The sequence below is a fragment of the Petromyzon marinus genome, chromosome 10, assembly GCF_048934315.1.
Source record: "Petromyzon marinus isolate PM22_M1 ecotype Great Lakes invasive population chromosome 10, UKy_Petmar_22M1.pri1.0, whole genome shotgun sequence".
Lineage (NCBI taxonomy): Eukaryota > Metazoa > Chordata > Hyperoartia > Petromyzontiformes > Petromyzontidae > Petromyzon > Petromyzon marinus.
Window position 1 is genome coordinate 18,099,795 of NC_133676.1, and position 21,569 is coordinate 18,121,363.

The window sequence follows — 21,569 nt, forward strand, 5'->3', positions numbered from 1 at the left end:
ATCCTCCACATGTAACTGTAATCTAAAACAGAAACGTTTTAATTCCCTTTAAGGGTACCTCTGGTGGGTCATGTAAAGTTGAAATGTTTTAGTCATTTTTTACTCATTGCGTTGCAGTATTTGAATTTAAATCGTGTAACAATATTAATTATATTTGGATAACTTCACTTTTAAACAATAAGTGACAATACCACACAGGCAGAATTTTGAATGTATTAAAATACAGACACCATTTGACGTGATGGTTTCATAAAACCAGTTTATTTAGAAAGGGAATGTCAGTGACATGGGTACATAATTAGTTTTTATCTTCAAGGGGGGAGTTTGTCCCATCCAGAAGTAGAGTCGTGAATTTCATGAATGCGAGGTCAAGGAGCGGGCACAGTCGGAGAATGATGCAGGGTTGTTACATGTAATGATTCACCTGCTCATCAGTCGATGGTGAACTGCCCGATTCACCCACTCCCCAGTCTCTCCTTCACACAGGCCTGCTGGTTTCACAATCATCTGGGACACCAGTCCGGCGGTCTCCAATACAGAACAAGGCCGGCCGTGCGCACAACTCTCAGATATTACATTGCCACCCGCATGACATGAGGGATGCGGGTGAGGTCAATGGGACCACCTATGTCTCACCTGAGTAGGGGGAGTGGCAGCAGTGGAAGATGATTGGTCGGGGAGAGTGTAAAGGAGTTCAAGGAATGCAGTATATACACGGGTTTTTCCTATTTTTACCGGCTCTTGTTTTCTTACATATAAGACCCGAAACATCACACAGCAAATGACACGCACATATTTGTGTTGACATTTTCTCACGTGCGCTTGCATGTGTACATCTGCATTCAACATACACCCACACACTCATGAACACGTCTTCACCACGCGCGCATGCTCCCAGAAGGGTGTAATGGGGAGAGAGTTTGAGGGCTACACAACATGTTAACGACATGGCATGGCTGTTGAAGTGAGTGCAAGTCTTTGAGAGAGACAAACTTTAATCCACGCAGCAGACATACTGGGTCCATACCCAACCATAAAATACAATCCATATGTCGTGGGTTCTAAATAGGCGCACACCAAGTATTGGAGGCAACACGTTTATTTACGAACAAAACTCCAACCGGCTAACAACTGATAACGGCGCAATACTCCGAGGTTAACTATGTACAGCACGGGTTAACTTTGTACATTATGGGTTAACTACATAGGGTGGTGGCCACCGCTCCTAATTATTTAACCACTTGAACGGGATCACGATGTGGTTGGACCAGGAAAGCTAACGCGCTGCCTGGCCCTCGTGTGCGAAGACCAAAGAGCAAGGATCGAAGCAGGCGGCTTAATTCCTGGGTCGAACAGCCCCGCTCCCTCTGGGGACTGCACTTATAACCGCTGCGGCGCGACTGCGCTCCGCCCCTGGCCACGCCCCCTTCTAGATCCTTCGTGGAGGCTCTCGGTCCACACCACGTGGCCCCTTCTGGGGGTTCCCGTGCCCCCTCCTCCGGTCACGTGCTCTCGCGGGTTCACGCATGCTGTCATGCCCTGACCCGACTTCCGTGACACCTGGACCCTGCCCTCTCGTGAGCCCCTGAATGCAGTACACACACTGGTGCCATAGAACGGCACCCTGCGTACGGGACCCCTCTTCCCTCGGTACTGTCGCTACACTGCAGTGAATACTACCATTTATGTCGCTACACTTATGAGAACACTGCCTCGTTTGGAGAAGAGCGTCAATCCATAAGTGAGCAAAAACGTACAATGCCCGCAGATGTTCAAACGTGTAATAGTTCAGTTTAATCGTGATATGACTTAAGCGAGCCACGTTAAAACTAACAAACAAATGATAAGAACACATTCAACTGTTCTTTTACGATGGCTGTCGTGGGGTGTACGCTGAGGGAGTTGACAACAGCCGTCATTTCCCACGCGTCGACAAATGCCACATTTAGATGTTTGAACACATCGAGTGTAATTCGTACAAGCCTGTACGTGTTCCAGTTATTAAATAACTGCACGATGCCGACATCTCTCGTGTTGGGCAGCTTCACGATGACTTTCGTGTCTGGACTCTGGCTCAGCAGCTTCTCCACCGAGGCTGCGATGTTCCTCATCCTTCTCTCGAACACCGCCAGAGGGAAAGCTGTGAAGTGGGCTCCAAGAGACAGCCCGATCACGGTGTTCTTGCCTCCAGTTATGTCGTCCAGCTGCTTCGCGATGTATTGCACGTCTCTCGAAAAGGTTAAAGACTGTGTTATGAATGGGTATCCGTGACAGTTCCACTGCAGGATAATTTTATTTTCATCATCAAAAGCTATTTTTGGCTGCTGTTTGCCTCGTTTGTGAACGTCAAAATATTTGAAACCTGAAAAGCAGAAAAAGTGAGGGAGCGCCAGTTGTGAAAAGCAACACACCGCATCTCAGATTGTTTACACATAGCATGGTACACATTCACAACGTTAGATTTTGTAAGATATAATACCATGTTTTAAAACTGCTAAATGTATTTTCAGAATGTAAACGCATGAAGAGAGAAAGTACCCGGCCCAATAAATCTTTTATAAATAATTCAATATTGCACAAACCGATATGATGGCTTATGCAGGAAGAATAATGTAGGAAGAAAAATACATCTGAGAATAAGCCCCAATCTACAGCTTCACAAGAAATTATTAGAGGATGTTTTACTGAACAAGCCATTTTTTCTTAAGAAGTTTTTTTCCAGTCATCTTTGCACATGTATCTGCCTATTCGCATGTGTTTAAGGTGTAAGTTTTCTAGCCAAAAGATAAATGGGAAATGACATGATTCAAGTGTAAATTATAATGAACATGGCTGCAACGTGAAGGTTGCTTGAAATTAATTCCATCCTGAAATACTGTACATTGCTCCTAACAGGTACAGTATGCATGCAGGACTGTATTGGGTCAATGGGGCAATTTGCCCACTTTGGTGGCACTTCTCGTATTTCATTGCGTCAGGGACAGCATATTCTACAGTCCTTTACTTTAAATGGTCCGTGTAGTACACATGCCAAGTGCAATTGCCATGTGTACTATTATTAGTTGCAGATCACTAACAGATACTGTATATATATTCTTGGTTCTTTCGGTAAATTCACGTAGAAGGGAAACAATAAAATACTAAAAATATAAAGCAATAAAATTCTCACGACGCTTTATATTTTTATTATTTTATTGTTTCCCTTCTACGTGACTTTACCGAAAGAACCAAAAATATGAATCCCTGCAGTCACGAAAGCTTTAAATCAAGATACTGTATATGTAAAGGAATGGAAGCTTCCTCATTCCATATTGGTCATCGGGGCTGTTTGACCTCAGTGCCAGTGTAGAACGATGAAGGTGGCAGGGTGGGTGGAGGGGTCACCCAGGACTGGGTCAGATATCACCTCAAATGTGAACCGCGGCTGGGAATCTAACTCAGGTGACCAGGATTCCTTAAAAGCGCAGTGCGCGAGCCATAGTGTCACCGCTGCGATAACATCTTTCCGTGGGATTTTAATCGGACGTTACATGTGCAGTGACATGGAATGGATCACTACGGCGGGTAGCGCGGGTTTCTGGCAAAAAGGGGGACCTACTGCTGTAGCAGCCCGGTCGGCCAGCAGGGGAGGGAATAAGCGGGAGGAAAAGGATGCGGGGATAAGGTGACAGAGGGGGCACGTGAGAGGGAGCCCGATAACCTTCTGGTAGGTTCTGGAAGGGGGGCGTGGCCGAGAGGGAAGCGAGGCTGCGCTGGGGGATAAAAGGGGGACCCCGTGGAGAACTCGGGGTTGTTGTTGGAGTGGAACTCTGTGGAGCTACGCGAGTCATGGTCGTCATCTTCGGCGTTGTTGGTCAGGCAGCCTGTTGCTGTCCTGACCAAGTGTACTTATTCCCTGTGCCTGTGAGGGCCTCAATAAACAGTGCCTCCCATTCTAGTGTCCGTGAAGTGCATCACTACACATGCATGTGAGCGTTGTATTGGATAGTGGGTGCATCGTTTTTGTCAGCGACTTGTCAGCTATGTCAAGCGCCTTGATGGAAGTCTCTACAAATATAACCAAGATTATGAATGTAAAAACAAAAAAATATTCCCAAGAACCGTGTCGTGCTGCTGACCTTTGGTGAAACTAACGAGGTATTCCCACCACTGGCGGATGGTGGAGTCGCCGAGGAAGTAGATATGCTTCTCCTTCAGGCACTCGGTCACTAGCTGTGGAGTGTCAAAGCGCCGCATGGCACAGTAGCTCGAGTTCCATGCACCGTTCCAGAAGAATCCGCTGGGGCTGGGGTTACCCAGTCCCGTTGTGCAGGGCGGCAACTTCTGTTCCACCGTGTCTGGAGTTCATCAGAATTAAAACGTCAAATATCAATCATAGTGAAAATCAGACGAGTGAATATAATACTGCATATGCACGCAATGTTCACTTGATCATGAATAATAACAGTAACTTGCGTAAAGAATGTTTTTAGTCGTTGGGTACTACCGTACAGAACATAAACTGAAAAGAACACAAAGACGCATGGAGAGTAGCACGTTTTAAATTACATAGAGAGAAAGAAAGAAAGAGGAGCACAAGGAATCAGAACGCACGCAGATTAATTACATCATAAATGAGAGTACTTGGTAAGGCCGTGTCACGGCGAGGAGAATAAGAAAGGATAATGGACGATGGGCAAGAATGGTGGCGTGGCAGCAGGGAATGGAACTCTCGAGGGCATGGCCACCAATGGAACAACGACATCGGTTATTGTGCAGGTGCTGGATGAATTGTTCCATCGCATAATCGAGAAGTGGCAGTAATTTGGGGAGGCCTTCATCCAGCAGTGGATTGATTATGGGTGATAATGATCTACAGCAGTGATTCAACCTTTTTTCGCTTTTTTTTAAACAGTCTGCCTCAGCAGCATGCTTTCCCACCTGATGATGGACGCTTGTGTTGCGCCCGAAACGTCGTGATTTATTTTATACCTACGTGACTTTACCAAAAGAACCAAAGAGTATGGACTCCTGCAGTCACGAAAGCTTCAAATCAAGACTGTATCCACTTTTGAATTTTGTTTCAACCGAGTACCCCCTTGCCTGACCCACCAAATAAAATGCAAGAATAATGAACATCAATATTTTAACCAATTGTTCGTTTTGTGAGGTATCCCTAACTAGCTCGTAACTGCAAGCGAATAAAAACAATGAACGGACGTTCTGCACTCTTGGAAATCTCATTGTTTATGATCAATGAGTTTATATATATTTCTAGGTTTCCGTATGGATTTACATTTTATCCTCGTTATTTTATATTGGCAGATTCATACCACGATCATTCACCTATGACTCATGTATGATACAATTTAACACATTCTTAAATCACGTCATGTACCGCCTGGAACATTGCCGCATACCCACAGGAGTCCTCGTAGTACTTTCTATAACTCTGAATCACGTACAAAGTCCGTCTTGTTATATTTGATTTATCACTAGAGTACGTTACTTATCGCTGCCATTTTTGCATTGTATATACAATACTATATTACCCATAATACTGTGCGAGCCAATTATTTTGGACATGAAAAACGATGGAAATTGTGGGCCCAATGATGAACTACTCTCCCATTAAGACAATACCGTCGACATATTCCACACAACCATTATAGTTGGTGATCACTGCCTTTTTACACGAACGAAAAAGTGTGCGAAGGTGCTGGCGTGCCACCGCTCGCTGGCAGAAGGGACTCCACGAGAGCGCTCTTAGAGGCCCTCTGGAGCGTATTTGTCCTCCTCTTCTATGCTTGCAAGATGTCTCGTCCCTGTCAGATGTGACCTGCCGATAAGGCCGACTGTGGTGAACTCATTCACACCGCTGGGTGGACAGTGGCACGGGGGATTTAAGAAACTTGCCACCGTTTTAACTGCCGCACCGGGAGGTCGAACCGGCTACGTCTGAATTGCGAGTCCAGTGCGCTGACCGCTACACCGCGGTGGCAGCATCACAAACGACATTGGAAATAGGTTTGAGAAAGCACTCACTGTTCGGCGGGCGAGTTGTCACCGTGTAATTTACATTTAATGGCACATATAGTCGACCCCTGTAATAAAAATTAAAAGGTTGTTAATAATTACTCAAGTATTTAACATGCTCACAATGGAATTTTTATTTACAAGTATAGCTTTCAAATTTTGTAAACTACACATTACGATTTCGCATTGTGTGGTACCAGAGAATACTAGTGGTCATTGTTAAAACCTGGATATTCTATTGAAACACAGCTCACATAAGCCTGCATATGGGCCCACACATTGATGCAATTACGCATCTGTACACTCAGATGCAGTCGACACAACCTCCGATATCTGCTTTACCACGGTGGCGAGTTGTTAACTACCTCGCCCGGTTTACACGGAGGTCGTGGGGTTCGATCCTGACCCTGACACCTGTATATTTGAGGTTTGCATGTTCTCCCCGTGGTAGTGTGTTTTTTTCTCCGGGTCCTCCGGTTTTTACCTCCACATTTTGAAACATGCGTTGAGTCTTTGGCTGCTATAAATTGACACAAAAGTCACGTCGTTGAGCTATCATTTGTGGCCAGGTCGCTTCTGAAAAAGAGCTATGTAGCTCAGTATGCCTTTACCTGGTCAAATAAAATAAATTGATTAGTTCATCAGCATCATCTGGCTCTCGGTCTTCCTCTTGGTCGCTAACATTTGAATGCCCATTGCCCACGTGACTGCACTCATCCACCCTGCGCAATGCGTTCCACCTTCCAAAAGCGTCTCTCCAATTGAATTCACAATGTTTTCAGTTCCATTCTATCCTAAACGTACTGCTTATCCTAAACGTACTGCTTATCCTAAACGTACTGCTTATCCTAAACTGCGACAAAGTACTTTTGTCCTACTCGTGCAACTACATTCAGACGACAGAAGCTTAGTTTCAAGGTTGTTTTGTTAAAATCCAGCCCTAACCTGTACAGAAGTAACAGACATTGCTCCTTCTCGATCGTCCATCTCTTAACACGAGTCTATCAAATATTTACTCAGTCATGTGTCTTATATACATTACATTGTGTACGTTATTCTACGTAAAAATACACCAACTATTTTACTCTCTCCATATCCTTACTTTCTACAGCCATACATGATGAAGCCTAACCACTTTATATTTTAGAAAAATCAGCTCCCAGGTAAGCTACGTGAAATTAAAACGGATACCGTACCCCATGCTAAACATAAAACGATTGTTATAATTATATCAAACAACTTATCTGATGTTTAGTTTCTTGCACGTTTCGGTTACTTTACTGGAATTTTTTAAATAATTTGTGATCGACTGAATCAACATATTGACCGTGCATGCATGTCAGAGACATCCCATCCCAAGCGGTGGTCCAGGCACATGACTTCAATAAAACATTGAAGCGATGGAGCCAACAGTGCCGTCTCTCACGGAGGACTCGTCACCTTCAGCACAATTGGCCAGATCATTAATGTCTCACATCCTCCCTTCCACAAAACAAGCTGTTTTATTTACATTTCATCCTAATTTAAATAAATACTGCTAATTAGAGCAGTAGTCAGTCAGAAGAGTAATGCTGTAAAACGATTGCAAAGCCAGGGTCACAATGACCGACTGCTTTCCAGCCGCACACACTTTCTCGTCTGGAAAGTGGCTCGTTGTTTTCACTCGTGTTATACCTTGCAAAGAGTTCCTCTTCTTGCTTCGAGACGTAAGTTCTGTGTCTGTTGTAAGATCTAAAATTCTGCAGCGCAGAGCAAGACATATTCGCCGGCTTTTCACAACTCCACGGCTCTCCGATTTGCGGGTCAGTCAAATCGCACGTCTCCTTGTCCGTGCTGAGGTGGACGTTGCAGTTGGTGACTTTCTTCACTTTGCCGGAGGCAAACGTGCCCAGGAAGACGATTTTGTTGGGGATAGTCTCCCTGACCCTGTCCAGCACCGCGACCGCCTCGGCGGGGTGCACGAGCGTGAGGCTCAGCCGACTGTCTCCGCCCCACAGCAGGCGCAGGGCCACGCTGTAGGAGCCGTCGCCGTAGTCCGTCACCTCGCCCGCGGAGGCGGCGCGGAGCCGCTCGTTGTACAGCCTGGCCAGGATGAAGTCGCCTCCGGAGTGCTTCCTTCTGTTGGCGGCGTCGTGCATCTGCACCACCACGTTCAGCGTGTTCCCGATGCTGTACATTGCTTGGGGGTTTACAAAGGCGACAACGCTGTTGTTTGCGGCTGTCACGAAGGAGAAATCCGTGATTTTTGCCACCGTCGTCGCTGCACCTGTTGTTTCCGCGGAAACCGGCGCCCTCTCGGTCGTGGAGACATTGAGTGACACGCGTTTCCGTTGCACCATGGTGAGGGCCTCTATCCTCTCAATAACTTCCTGAAAAGTGATAATGGAGACACTTTAAGAAAAACGTTTCTGCCAAAACATCGCCAGTATACTCGAGGTACAATCTCTTGAGTGCGGTAGTGAACAGTAGGGCCTACTCATTGGTTTTTTCGGTAAAGTCACGTATGTAGAAATACAATAAAATTATATTAAAACAAAAAACAATCACGACGTTTCGATCACAACGCAAGCGATCTTCATCAGGTGTCAAGAACAAATCACGGAGGTAAATACAACAAAAAGATGAGAGACGAGAATTCAATAAACCTGAAAAAACATTATGTGAAGCACATCCAATCAGGCCAACAACACAGACACTTCCTGGTGGACCACGAATTTCAGAAGAGTGTTAAATTTCGTGTTCAACCTTTGGATTGCACATACCAGCATAGATAGAATGAAAAATACGAGGTACACGGTCAGTAGAAATACATATACAAGTCCACCAAGAGGTAAGGAGGGAGGAAAGACGGACAGGGAGGCAGAGAGAGGGGGGGGGGTAAGGAGAAAAAAACCACTGAGTAATTTTATGCAGTCACGAAAGCTTTAATACTTTATTGTCACACTTCTACGGGAAAGTTACCGTTATAATTATGTGTAAGATGTGCCCTTTTTTTAGCTGCCGTTTTGTATTCACAAGAGGTGGTCCTTTTTTGAGCTACCGTTTTGTTTGTGTAAGATGTGCGTGTTTGAGCTGCCGCTCTCGCTCTGGCCCCTCCCCCCCTCCAACCGTATTTCCTATTTAAGCTTCTGTTCATCCCCCCCCCCCCTCTCTCTGCCTCCCTGTCCGTCTTTCCTCCCTCCTTACCTCTTGGTGGACTTGTATATGTATTTCTACTGACCGTGTACCTCATATTTTTCATTGTATCTATGCTGGTATGTGCAATCCAGAGGTTGAACACGAAATGTAACACTTCTGAAATTCGTGGTCCGCCAGCAAGTGTCTAACTGTGTTGTTGGCCTGATTGGATGTGCTTCACATAATGTTTTTTCAGGTTTGTTGAATTCTCGTCTCTCATCTTTTTGTTGTATTTACCTCCGTGATTTGTTCTTGACACCTGATGAAGATCGCTTGCGTTGTGATCGAAACGTCGTGATTGTTTTTTGTTTTAATATAATTTTATTGTATTTCTACATACGTGACTTTACCGAAAAAACCAATGAGTAATTTTATGCAGTCACGAAAGTTTTAATACTTTATTAACAGTAGTGCCTGTTTAGTGCATAAGAACAAAACAACCAAAATATGGACTCACAAAGTTATTTTAATTAAATTTCAACGATGCCATTGGCCACAAATCCACCACGACTGCGCGGAATACGTGCAAGTTGCTGTGTGTAAGTAAACGCACATGCAACATCGTTATTATTCTGGAGTCATTCAGGCTGATAAAAGCATTTCACCAAAATGTCCACAAGTATATTCTAAAACCATCCTTGTCGCCCTCCACTTCCTCCACCGGCTTCCCCATCGCCAACAGGCCCAGAGTGGCGAGATCAGCGCCTCTCCCTCCCTGACCCCGAACCACAGCTCACGGGGGAACTCCCCACGACTCACGACCTCCTCCTCTCCACACCCATGAGCAGCCCCACTGCCGGGCGTCATTCTCCATGACAAACCCCGCCGTCTGAATCGCAGCCATCAGAATTATCATGGTCATCTCCTCGCTGCTCATTCACAGCAGCTTCATCGGCAGCGTTCAACCCAAAACATCACACATAGCAATAAATAGCATGCCATAGTGCACATATATAGTATCTAACCTATATCTATTTTATGTCAGTTTGTTGATATATTTAAAAACCCCAAATATGTGTTAAATCCACGAATAAACACGGACCTCATGGTATACGGTGAACCCGACGGACAGCAGCAGCAGCAGCAGTCCTAAAAGCAATGTCGCTGCGTTTCTTTTCAGCTTCATTGCACTTGCAGATCTGTCCAGAAGTTCAACCTGTGTGCAGATAACACGTTCTGTTGTTAGCAGGATTGATGACATGGTTATAAAATAAAACGTATTGTGTACTCTATGTATGTGTAAAGAAGTTCCTTAGAGACGTCATGAAGATGAAGGTAAGTCTTTATTTGCATAGGCGTAGATGTCCACAGCACCGCGATGGGTCCAGCGGTACCGTGGCCTCACCACTCCGCTCCCCTCTCTGTCGACTTTGCCCCGTGCAAGCGCCTCGCCTGGCGGCCTCGCTGCCCTCCTCTCCGCATGTCACACCTTCGGCCACCTGCTCTTAATTATTATTACAACCCGTTATAATGTCTACATATTTAACGTGTCTCTATTTAGTTCCCTACACATGTATGTTGAACTTTCGATTTAAAGCTTTCGTGACTGCAAGGATTCATCTTCTTGGTTCTTTCGGTAAAGTCACGTAGAATGAGAATAAAACAATAAAACAAAGTAAGACAATAAAATTCTCACGACGTTTCGGCCACAACACAAGTAGCCTTCTTCAGGTGAAGGAACAGAACTGTCGGGACGACAGCGCTTCAATGAACGCTGCTAAGATTCGCAGCGTCTTTTAAGCTAGGTGGGAGAAGTAAAGCGCCTTGACAAAGGAGTTTACATATCAAACAGGAGAATTTAGCATTGAAATAGCTGTGTTAAAGTATTGGATCAGCAGGGTGTTAAAGTCAGAAATTAGCATGTAACTGGGAGATTAGCATGATGTTAATGTGAGGGATTAGCATGTGACTGGTCACGGGAATAGCTATGTTAAAATCAAAGTTTACATATCAACAGAGGCATTTAGTATATGAACGCTAAAGAACTGCAACTACCCAACTATCATACAATAAGCCGATGTGAAAAAACTAAGTATAAACTACATCAATATAATAAATACTCAATATATTCTTCAATAAGTTGAGCTATTAACATAAAGTAACTGGGTATAGTTTAACACGTAGGCTTTCGCGACCAATATTATTCATAATAAAGGTTTTTGGGTTAGATCGCGTTTATTTATACATTTGTCGTAACCCTCCACCACCCGACACGGCCAATCAGCAAAAAAAGTGTCACGTTGACAAAAGACAAATAATTCACTACTTTAGCTCACCGGTGTGTTGAAGAGTGAATCCACATTTACAGTTTGAGTACGACGTTTCGCTTGTAAATACATCCAGCATCATCGGGCAATTCGCCAGAATGATAAAGCCCTCGCTTGCTCCCGGTTTTATATAGAGCAGCAGCAGGGTGACGTCATCACTTAACTCATATCAGGTGCAGTGATTAGAGGCGGAGGGGGGGGGTATTGTAATTATATAATCGATTAGTAATCAGTCATTGGTTATGATTAGTAATGAATTGTAGATTAGTAATTCTTTAAATCAAAATGTAATGTGTATTATTTAATAATACGCTTCCAGGCCGCACTAAGCCTGTAGCTGTCAGAGCAATTAAAGTTATTCTTGTTCCTCTCAATTTCAATGGATTCTCTAATTAGTCTTTGCCAGTAATAATTAGTTTTACACAACACTGCAACATTGTCAAAATCAATTGAGTGTCCTTGTTGACAAGCATGTTCTGCCATTGCCGACAGTTGTGTTTGAGATAATTTAATATTTCTCTGATGTTCTTTTAGTCTTACGCTGATGTTACGTCCCGTCTGTCCAATGTAGCAGCTGCCACATAAACAATTAATCCGATATACACCTTCTGTTGATAATTTAGGTAATGCGTCTTTAGTGCAAGATACTAGTTTTTGAATTTTGTGTACTGTACCAAATCTTACTGTAATGTTTTGCTTTTGCAAAACACGGGCTAATTTGTCAGTTACTCCTGAGATATATGGAATTTTTATTGTTTTAACAATCTGGTCGCTTTCAGCAGTATTGCTTTGCGATCGTGATTTGGTATTCAGTGCTCTGTTAATTTGAGCATTATTGTAGCCATTCTGTCGTAGTGCGTCTTTAACGTGTTTAATCTCTCTCACTAGACTCTCACCATCTGGCACTGTTTTAGCCCGATGTATGAGCGTCTTGATAAGAGAGGATTTCTGAGCTGGATGATGATGTGATTCTGCATTCAGATAGGCCTCAGTGTGCGTTTGCTTTCTGTAAACGTTGTGTGTTATTTTACCGTTTAGGCCATGTCCAAGCAAAATATCTAGGAATGGGAGTGTGTTATTCACCTCCATTTCCATGGTGAACTGGATGGCCGGGTAATTAAAGAATTACTAATCTACAACTCATTACTAATCATAACCAATGACTGATTACTAATCGATTATATAATTACAATACCCCCCCCCCCCGCCTCTAATCACTGCACCTGATATGAGTTAAGTGATGACGTCACCCTTCTGCTGCTCTATATAAAACCGGGAGCAAGCGAGGGCTTTACCATCATGGTGAATTGCCCGATGATGCTGGATGTATTTACCAGCGAAACGTCGTACTCAAACTGTAAATGTGGATTCACTCTTCAACACACCGGTGAGCTAAAGTAGTGAATTATTTGTCTTTTGTCAACGTGACACTTTTTTTGCTGATTGGCCGTGTCGGGTGGTGGAGGGTTACGACACATTTATAAATAAACGCGATCTAACCCAAAAAAACCTTTATTATGAATAACTGGGTATACACTACACTATATATTGAATGCCATAGAGTAAACTAATAAAAAACTAAAATATAAACTACATCAATGTTATCAATAAACTCTATATACTCTCCAATCAGCTGAGCTACTAACAATAAGTCGTTATACATTACAGTGCCATATGGCGAAAAAATGGGTGGCGGTTTTTTCTTTTCAAAGTTAGCACCACGGACAGCGACGAGCTTTGTTCAGACGGACGAGTCCATCTATGCTCGGAATCGAGGAGGGGGCAGAAACAGCCACGATGCGCTATTATACTCCATGTTATAAACCATACCATTAACCGTGGTGTGAGAGGTATTAAGAGGCAATGCCAGCGAAAGGGCTGCGGTCTGAAGGTCACCGTAAAATACAATTAATTAAGAACCGAAATGGTTTAAAACATCTTTACAATGGTTACTAAGCCAGAATCCATCTTCTCGGTTGAAATTGTCTATATGCTTGTATATGTGGATGGCCTCATGAACGAATCTCTCATGGTAGCCGGTTGACTTGCAAAGAACCTCCGTCTTGGAGAAGTCAATGTCATGTGAGCCCACTGAATTATAACAGTGATCTGCCACGGCAGAGGAGTTCGTCCTACCGTGTTTCAAGTCTGCTTTATTTTCGCGGATGCGGTCCGAGATATGTTGTTTGGTTTCTACGATGTAGCTGCTACCACAGAGGCACTTTAGTTTGTAAACGCCCGGGTACTGTATGTCTGGAATAGCATCTTTAACAGATGGAACCAGATCACGGATTTTATGTACTGTGTTGAATCGGACCTGGATCTTGTGTTTGTTCAGGATTTTGGAGATCTTTTTTGTGACCCCCGCAATGTAGGGTAAGGTGATGGTTTTGAATGGTTCCTCAAGGGGATCCTTCTTCATGACTGGAGTGATGGCTTTGCGGATTGTGTAGTCGGAGTAACCATTAGCCTTGAGAGCTTGGTGCACGTGTTTGAGTTCACTGGCAATGTGATCCTGGTCGGAAATGCATTGGGCTCTATGGTATAGAGTCTTGATGAGGGAGTTCTTCTGGGATGGATGGTGGTGGGAATCCGGTTTTAAGTAAGCATCCGTATGGGTCTCTTTCCTGTAGACCGAGTGGCACATTGAACCATCAGGTCTCCTTTTAATTAAGACATCCAAAAAGGGTAGCTTGCCTTCTTTTTCGACCTCCATGGTAAATCTGATGGCTGGGTGTATGGAGTTGATGTGGTCGAGGAATTGGTCTAGAGCAGGTAAGCCATGTGGCCAGATAACAAAGGTGTCATCTACGTACCTCGTCCATAAGGTCGGGCGTAGAGTGGCAGTCTGGATGGCGTCAATTTAATTTTTTTCCATGAACACGTTGGCTACAACTGGAGATAGGGGGGAGCCCACTGGGGTGCCATCAGTCTGTTTGTAGAAAGTTCCATTCCAGATGAAGTATGTGTTGGTTAAGCAATGTCTCACAAGGGGGGATACCTCCGTATGTAGTCCTTGATGAATCAGGTCTTCAATGATTGCGATGGTGTCAGGTATCAGAACTTTGGTGAATAAGGACACCACATCAAAACTGAAAAGCAGGTCATCTGGGGGACAGGAAATGCCCTTGATTGTCGATACCAGGTGAGTAGAATTTAGTACCGCAGAGGTGGTTTTTCCAGTGAAAGGTCACAGTATATCAGCCAGAAAACGCACCAGTTTGTAGGTAGGGGAGTTGATAGTGGAGACGATGGGACGAAGGGGTGTATCTTCTTTGTGTATCTTTGGAAGGCCATATAATCTTGGTGATCTGGCAGCAGAGGGTTTCAACGAGAACTGTTTGGTCTGATCAATTAATGCTGTTGAATCAGAGATGATTTTGTTCGTTTTGATAACCAGGCTGTTGGTGGGATCTCTTCTTATGTTTGTATAGCTGCCATTGTTGAGTAGTTCTTGAATTTTGTTGTTATATTCTATTTTGTCCATGATGACAGTGGCATTGCCCTTGTCGGCTGAGAGGATGACAAGGTCATCTCTCTTTTTAAATTGAGATCATTCTTCTTTCGCTCCATAAGTAGCAAACCGTGCCGATCAGATGTGCAGGAGGACAACAAACTAAACACAAAAAGCAGTTCAAAAGAAATTAGTTTTCAATCGAGATGATTTAAAAGTGGACTTTTGCTCATATTTTGGTTTACCCACAATTCTCCCCGGCAAGGCATGAGTTTGTGTTGCATTGAACGGTGCCCCAGAGTTTAGATGGAGTGCTCTTACCAATCACATCCGGTAACACAGCAGCATTTAATAATAGGGTTTTTCCCCCTTTTTCTGGCAACAAAACAGAAACCTTTTTACGACGATTCATGTCTGCATTAACCACAATATCTGCAGTCAAAATGCAAACAAAAAACATACTATATTCTTAGTTTTTTCGGTAAAGTCACGTTGAAGAGAAACAACAAAATAATAAAATATATATAACACAATACAAATTTCTCACGACGTTTCGACCATAACTCAAACGGTCATCTTCAGGTGAAGATGACCGTTTGAGTTATGGTCGAAACGTCACCTGAAGATGACCGTTTCAGTTATGGTCGAAACGTCGTGAGAAATTTTTATTGTTTTATATATATTTTATTATTTTGTTGTTTCTCTTCAACGTGACTTTACCGAAAAAACTAAGAATATGAATTACTGCAGTCACGAAAGCTTTAAATCAAAAAAACATACTATGATAACATATGCATTGTCCTTGAAACTGATTGGTCCACACCAAGGGACGGCTTTCTTTTGAGCCTCGACCCAATTGGTGCTCTACCAGATGACGCCAAAAGGCGTACAGCTCAAAGACAATGCACTACCAAAGTAATGAGAGCTCGGGGTGAGCATCTACATCATTAGACCTCCTTTGCCAGTACCAAAATGTAATAATAGGGTTTTTCCCCGTTTTTCTGGCAACAAAACTGAAACATTTTTACAAGGATTCATGTCTGCATTAACCACAATATCTGCAGTCAAAATGCAAACAAAAAACATACTATGATAATATATGCATTGTCCTTGAAACTGATTGGTCCACACCAAGGGACGGCTTTCTTTTGAGCCTCGACCCAATTGGTGCTCGACCAGATGACGCCAAAAGGACAATGCGTATATTATCATAGTATGTTTTTGTTTGCATTTTGACAGCAGATATTGTGGTTAATGCAGACATGAATCCTTGTAAAAAGGTTTCAGTTTTGTTGCCAGAAAAACGGGGAAAAACCCTATTATTACATTTTGGTACTGGCAAAGGAGGTCTAATGATGTAGACAGCAGCATTTGTTTAAGCCTGGTTCTGCTGATGAGACAGAGACATTCAAAACTGGACCAAAGTTTGCATTTTCAACAAATGCTGCTTGATGTTGGTCTGGAAAGCCAATAAACTGATGGACTAAAATGCGTATATGTTTTATATGTGAAAGGTGTGGAGAAGCCTTAATCCAGCAGTGTTGTTACATTGGGCTGTGTTTGTGAGATTGTCCAATAGTAAACGATATAACTTAAATACATGTGCAGCTTGTAATTTAAAATTCCACTTTAGGGTTGACTCAGCCCATCATCCTTACAAAGTATACAACAGGGGGTATCACTATGTGAGGAACTCAACAGTGATTGTCGCCATAGGAATGTGGAATTTCCACCACTCGCTCAGAGCCGAGCACCACCTCTTCACTGGAGCAGAAACGATATCTCACGGGAGATGAATTAATTCGTGAACAAGATTGTATGATAAGGAAACCGGTTTAACATGATTTCTCCCCGTGAGCGTAGTTCCGTGGCGAAGGTGTCAAGAATAAATTCGTATTAATGAATCTATGGGTAATTTATGCGATTAGAAGTACAATCACAAAATGAAGGAAAATAAGTTTAAGAGAGAAAATGTTTTATTAATGTACTTATAAACGACGGATTGTTCACTAGGTCTGCCGCGATGCTCTCACGGTCACTGATGGTTTACGGACTTGAGGATTAGGCTTTTGTTCATGATCCATGTATGTTTGAGTGATATGAATTGTTGAGTAGTCAATGTTCGGAATTGATTATTTGCGTCAAGCAGACGCCTAGTTTGTCGTGTAGTGGGGGGCAGCATGCATCATATGTATAGTAGATATCTTCTTCCCGGGCAGTTGGTTCAGTTCGGCCCACACTGGTTGACGTGGGTTGACAAGTTGACACGTTGTTGTAGTTGCGATGGCCCGTCGGTAGATGGCATTAGGAGCTCACCCGCTCGCAGCGGCGCGGTTGTTGGTGAAGTTGCTTTCCATGGGCGCTCTCTCCGTCGGTAGATGATGCTCGCAGTACGTCTGCGACTAGCTGACACGCTGGGGCGCCGTCGGCGCTCTCTCTCTCTGGATGGCGCTGTCAGCTAACAGCGGGTAGCGTGTCGCCAAACGGCGAACCTCGCCATTCAGGCGGTTTTGTAGAGACTTCTCCTGCGTCGGTGGTGGCTGGTCTTCTGCTGGTCGCCGTCTTCTTCTGCTGGCAGATGCTGAGCTGACCCGCTGGTCGTAGCTGAATTCAACGCTGGAGTGCTCTATCTTTATGCCAAAATCTCTCCCCTTAGCTCCTCCTCCTTACGTGGGTGATCTAGCTGTGTGTCGTGGGGTTGGGGCTTGTGTGTCCGTGTGTATGTTTGTGTGTGTGTCATTTATGACATGGTTCTGTTCGGTCTTCCTCAAGCCATAAACCATCAAAGGAAACAGACGCTTCAATTCGTCTCGAAGGCGTCTCTCTGTCTACGTTATCCATCTGGAGGGAGGGGCGGGTCCCCCCCCCCCCCCCCCGTATGAGTTTCCCGATGCACAAAGAAATGGTTAAGGTTTTAAAAGTTAACATTGTTCCATCATAGTTTTTGGTACCGTACCACTTGCAGTTGGGACTCTGTCTGTGACTCCAGGTATCTGCTTTTTATTTTTACGAGGATGTGATGCTCTCTTGAGCGTATGCATATTCTCATCACGTGCTGCGGGAAGACAAAGACGGCCGGGAGGCTCTCCTCTCTCTGGCTAGCCCTTGGTTTAACGTCGCTCAAAATACCATTTGGTTTAATGGTCAACAAGGTTTATGATTCACCCCGTTATCCTGGCCCTTACTCAGTTTTTATTCATTTTCGTCATTATGCGGGAGTTATCATTATTTTGTTTTTTCCGCCGTCTTGAGTTTAAGGTGTAAGTTCTTGACTGTTGGAATTCACCTCTCGGTGTTTACAAGGTTATGTAACGCCTCGATATACTGTAATTTAAGATGAATCACGTTAGCCTTAAGGTTTTGGGTGACACCATGTATTGTAAATTTTTCTTTAATTAAAACTATGTTGGCCTCATATCGCGTTTGGCAGCTGTGCAGCTTCTAAGGAATTCTTACCGCCTGCGTAGTGGGGTGGGGTTTGTTAAGTTCGGCGCACCGTGTGTACAGATGGGCCAGAGAAGAGTAATTACTTGCTCTAGGGTTAACTCCTGCTCTCTCGCGCTGTGGGAAGACAAAGGCGGGCGGGAGGCTTTGGAACACAGTTTTATCCTGGCTTCAGCTTGACTTGTTCGCCTCGTCTCGTCTGGACAACCCTGGATACAACACTGCACTATTATCTTTGTTGTTAATGTTTCCCAAGATTTGTGCTTTAACATTGTAAAAGTATCAAAGGTGAAGTAACATTTAGTATCGAATTAAGAAACGGGTAATGATTCATTGATGTAGATCGTGGCCTGGTCTTCAATTGGAGTGAGGGTGAGGATTGATAATGTTAGCTTATTCTTGTTATTGCATTTTTAATTTTAACCGTTGTTTTAATAGCAATTAAGAGGGAAATGTGTTTAAACCTGTTTGTGTTCTCGGCGCCAGCTTGTCTAGGGTTTCCAAGACAGAGCCCTGGAAATTCCATTGGAGTAATATTCCCCCCCCCCCCCCCCGTCTTCGTTTGATTGGGTTTATTATCTTTTATTGCTCATCTCCTGGCGATCTGTTTTGTGAGGTAAGGGGTGTCCGTGTCCGCTCTTTTACCCCGGATTCTCTGGTTTAATGGCCCTGTTACGATCAACATCTGTTTTTTTGCTGTGCTCTGGCTTACGTGTTTTCATTCATTATTTTGGCCACTATTAAAAAAATTATATATCGGCAAATATTCTTATGGATATTAATTGTGGAAAAAGGGCCGTATACAACATTGTGCTGCAGTGAACTTGGGTACTTTAAAATATATAGTTTATGTTTTGTGTGTTTATTTAAAGCTTTATTAGATTCGATAGTATTGGTCATGAGCTAGCTCTGATTCGACAAACTCCAGTTGTGTTTTCAAGTCAAAGCAACTGGCTGCTCAAACAAGTTTAATTTATTATCATGAATATTTTTTTTGTTACCAAAGAAAGCCTCGCTGAGTCCCGAGACTCTTTTTAAGGAGGATCTTGCCAATATGTCACAGTAGCGGCCGATGTTGCTGCTACTGCGTAATCCAATCAACGACAAAATCCCCCGTACAGCCTTAACAAGTAATTTGCAGGTCCAGTACCTTTTCAGCACTTTGATGTGTGGCCAATACCAGTTACATTGTTCGCTTTTAGCAACCACTTTGCAGTTTTAAAATGAGGATATCTCAATGCCTTGGGGGAGGGATGAAGACCATATTTCATCTTCAGAATTTGATGTTTTTCTTCCAATTCCAGTTCAGGTGTCCCTCGCGGAACGTCCCCCATAGACGCGAAGTCGCAGTTAAGCGGTTCATCTTTTAGGAACATACTTGACACTTATGATTTGCGTTTCACAGTTCCGCGCTAAAAACAGGTTTTAGTTTTTTTTCTAAATGTAACGCCGTTTTGAATTATAAAAATAGAAAATCATTAAAAATATTTCGCAGGTCAAATAAAAAATGTCTCTGCGCCATGTCCGCGCCCAATGAGCACGGGCTGGGCGTAGCAATCTTATTTTGCAGTAATCTTTGTAAGGAGTAATATTTTCAGTCTTAATTTCTATATTATTATCGATGAAAATCCTCAGTGATTTTTGAAAAGTTAATCATATAAAGCGTTAAATGTATATGTATTTTGTAAATCCAGTGTTAAAATAAAGCAATTACTTAATACAGTACTTCGTTTTCTTAGGTAACGCAACCCCTATAAGGTCCCCGTCTATGGGGAAGATCATCTTTGTACAGCGCGATTCGACTTACGCGCTGTTTTTCATGAAACGCATGTCGTGCGTCATGCCAGGGACTCTCGAACATTTATGTTATTATTATTTTCTATAATTAAAATGATGATAGTTGTCATTTGTGGCGGAGACATGGCGAGACGGTGGCTCAGGTCTCCCGCAGCAGTAGCAACTCGACGCCACTACGCCACTCTTGACTACTACGCTCGTTAGAGGCAGCTGGCCAGGATTGGGCACAACTTGGGCCCACTTTTCAGCCAGGCAACTGGAGAGCGAGGACCAAGTGTTTCTGATACGTCAAAACTAACACAAACATATTTAAGAATCGCAGTTAAAAGTCAAACGAATGTGATGTGTGCAAGAGTCTTGCTGCGACTGCATTGCCACTCAAACGCAACATATTCACGGGTAGGAGGAAGAGTTATTACAAAACCTGTGTCAAGAGCAAATGCTATCTTAATGCGAACGAAATAGTAATTAACACAATTACACGTCTATTTCTTAAGATGCACTGAGCGACATGTATTCACATTGTGAACAGAATACGCTGCAGTACGTTTAGCTAGCCAGAGGCGTTCGTTGAACACGCAGTAGACTTTCGCGACCATCATCTTTCATAAACCAGGTTTTTGGGGTTTAACGACAGATTTATCTTATATTCTTGGTTCTTTCGGTAAAGTCACGTAGAAGGGAAATAATAAAATAATAAAAATTAACTAATTTTTTTTTATTTTATTGTTTCCCTTCTACGTAACTTTACCAAAATAACCAAGAATATGAATCCCTGCAGTCACGAAAGCTTTAAATCAAAAGACACATTTATCTTTACGGGATCTTACAACAACAAAACTTTATTCTGGATAGTATAAAGTTGCTGTTTCTTGAAATGTGTAAGAGACAATTAAAATACGAATGCATTCTACGGAACCTCTGTAACGAGCATAGGAGGCTGATGCGCCCTCTGAGTGACTTGAAGCGAAATCGCGGCGCAGGGCGCGGGTCCTCGTCCTGTACTCACGGCGGCGGCGGCGGCAGGCAGCGGGCGCCAGTTGCCCGCAATGGCATCGCAGAATCTACCACGGGGCTCCTTCGGGCGCGGCCCAGGCGGTCACCGCGGCGATCCGCCCCGAGCCCCGTGGCAGCGGCACCACTCGAGCAAAGGTCCGCCGCCCCCCCACCCACGTGACGCGCACGGGGGCAGTCACTCGCAGCCACGCCGTGTGACACCAACTGCTGTTCGTGCACAAACATTTATCCTCCGCTGCACACATACATAACATCCATCTTCTTAATGAAATTGTGTAATAATACAAATATATCACAATACAGTTAATGCAACAAAATATTGAATGAATAGAATAAAACATTAAATTATACTGTCCATTTGAAAGTTGTATATTTACCTGTTGTCATTATGATGATGA

General features: G+C 43.6%; 1 protein-coding gene across 2 annotated transcripts; it reads right to left on the minus strand.

Annotated features, from left to right (window-relative positions):
* Nucleotides 1-965: 965 nt before the first annotated feature.
* Nucleotides 966-21,292, minus strand: LOC116940792 (NXPE family member 2-like). Of its 2 annotated transcripts, none has more exons than XM_032950996.2 (6): nucleotides 21,164-21,292; nucleotides 10,235-10,348; nucleotides 7,690-8,384; nucleotides 6,025-6,083; nucleotides 4,119-4,337; nucleotides 966-2,362 (listed from the first exon to the last, which is right to left on the minus strand). In XM_032950996.2, exons 2-6 carry the CDS (start codon nucleotides 10,316-10,318, stop codon nucleotides 1,830-1,832), a joined length of 1,590 nt encoding a protein of 529 aa, XP_032806887.2. In that variant the 5' UTR covers nucleotides 10,319-10,348; nucleotides 21,164-21,292; the 3' UTR covers nucleotides 966-1,829. The 2 variants fall into 2 exon arrangements, with proteins under 2 accessions (XP_032806887.2, XP_075922336.1); XM_076066221.1 differs by lacking the exon at nucleotides 21,164-21,292 and adding an exon at nucleotides 11,469-12,651.
* Nucleotides 21,293-21,569: the final 277 nt, after the last annotated feature.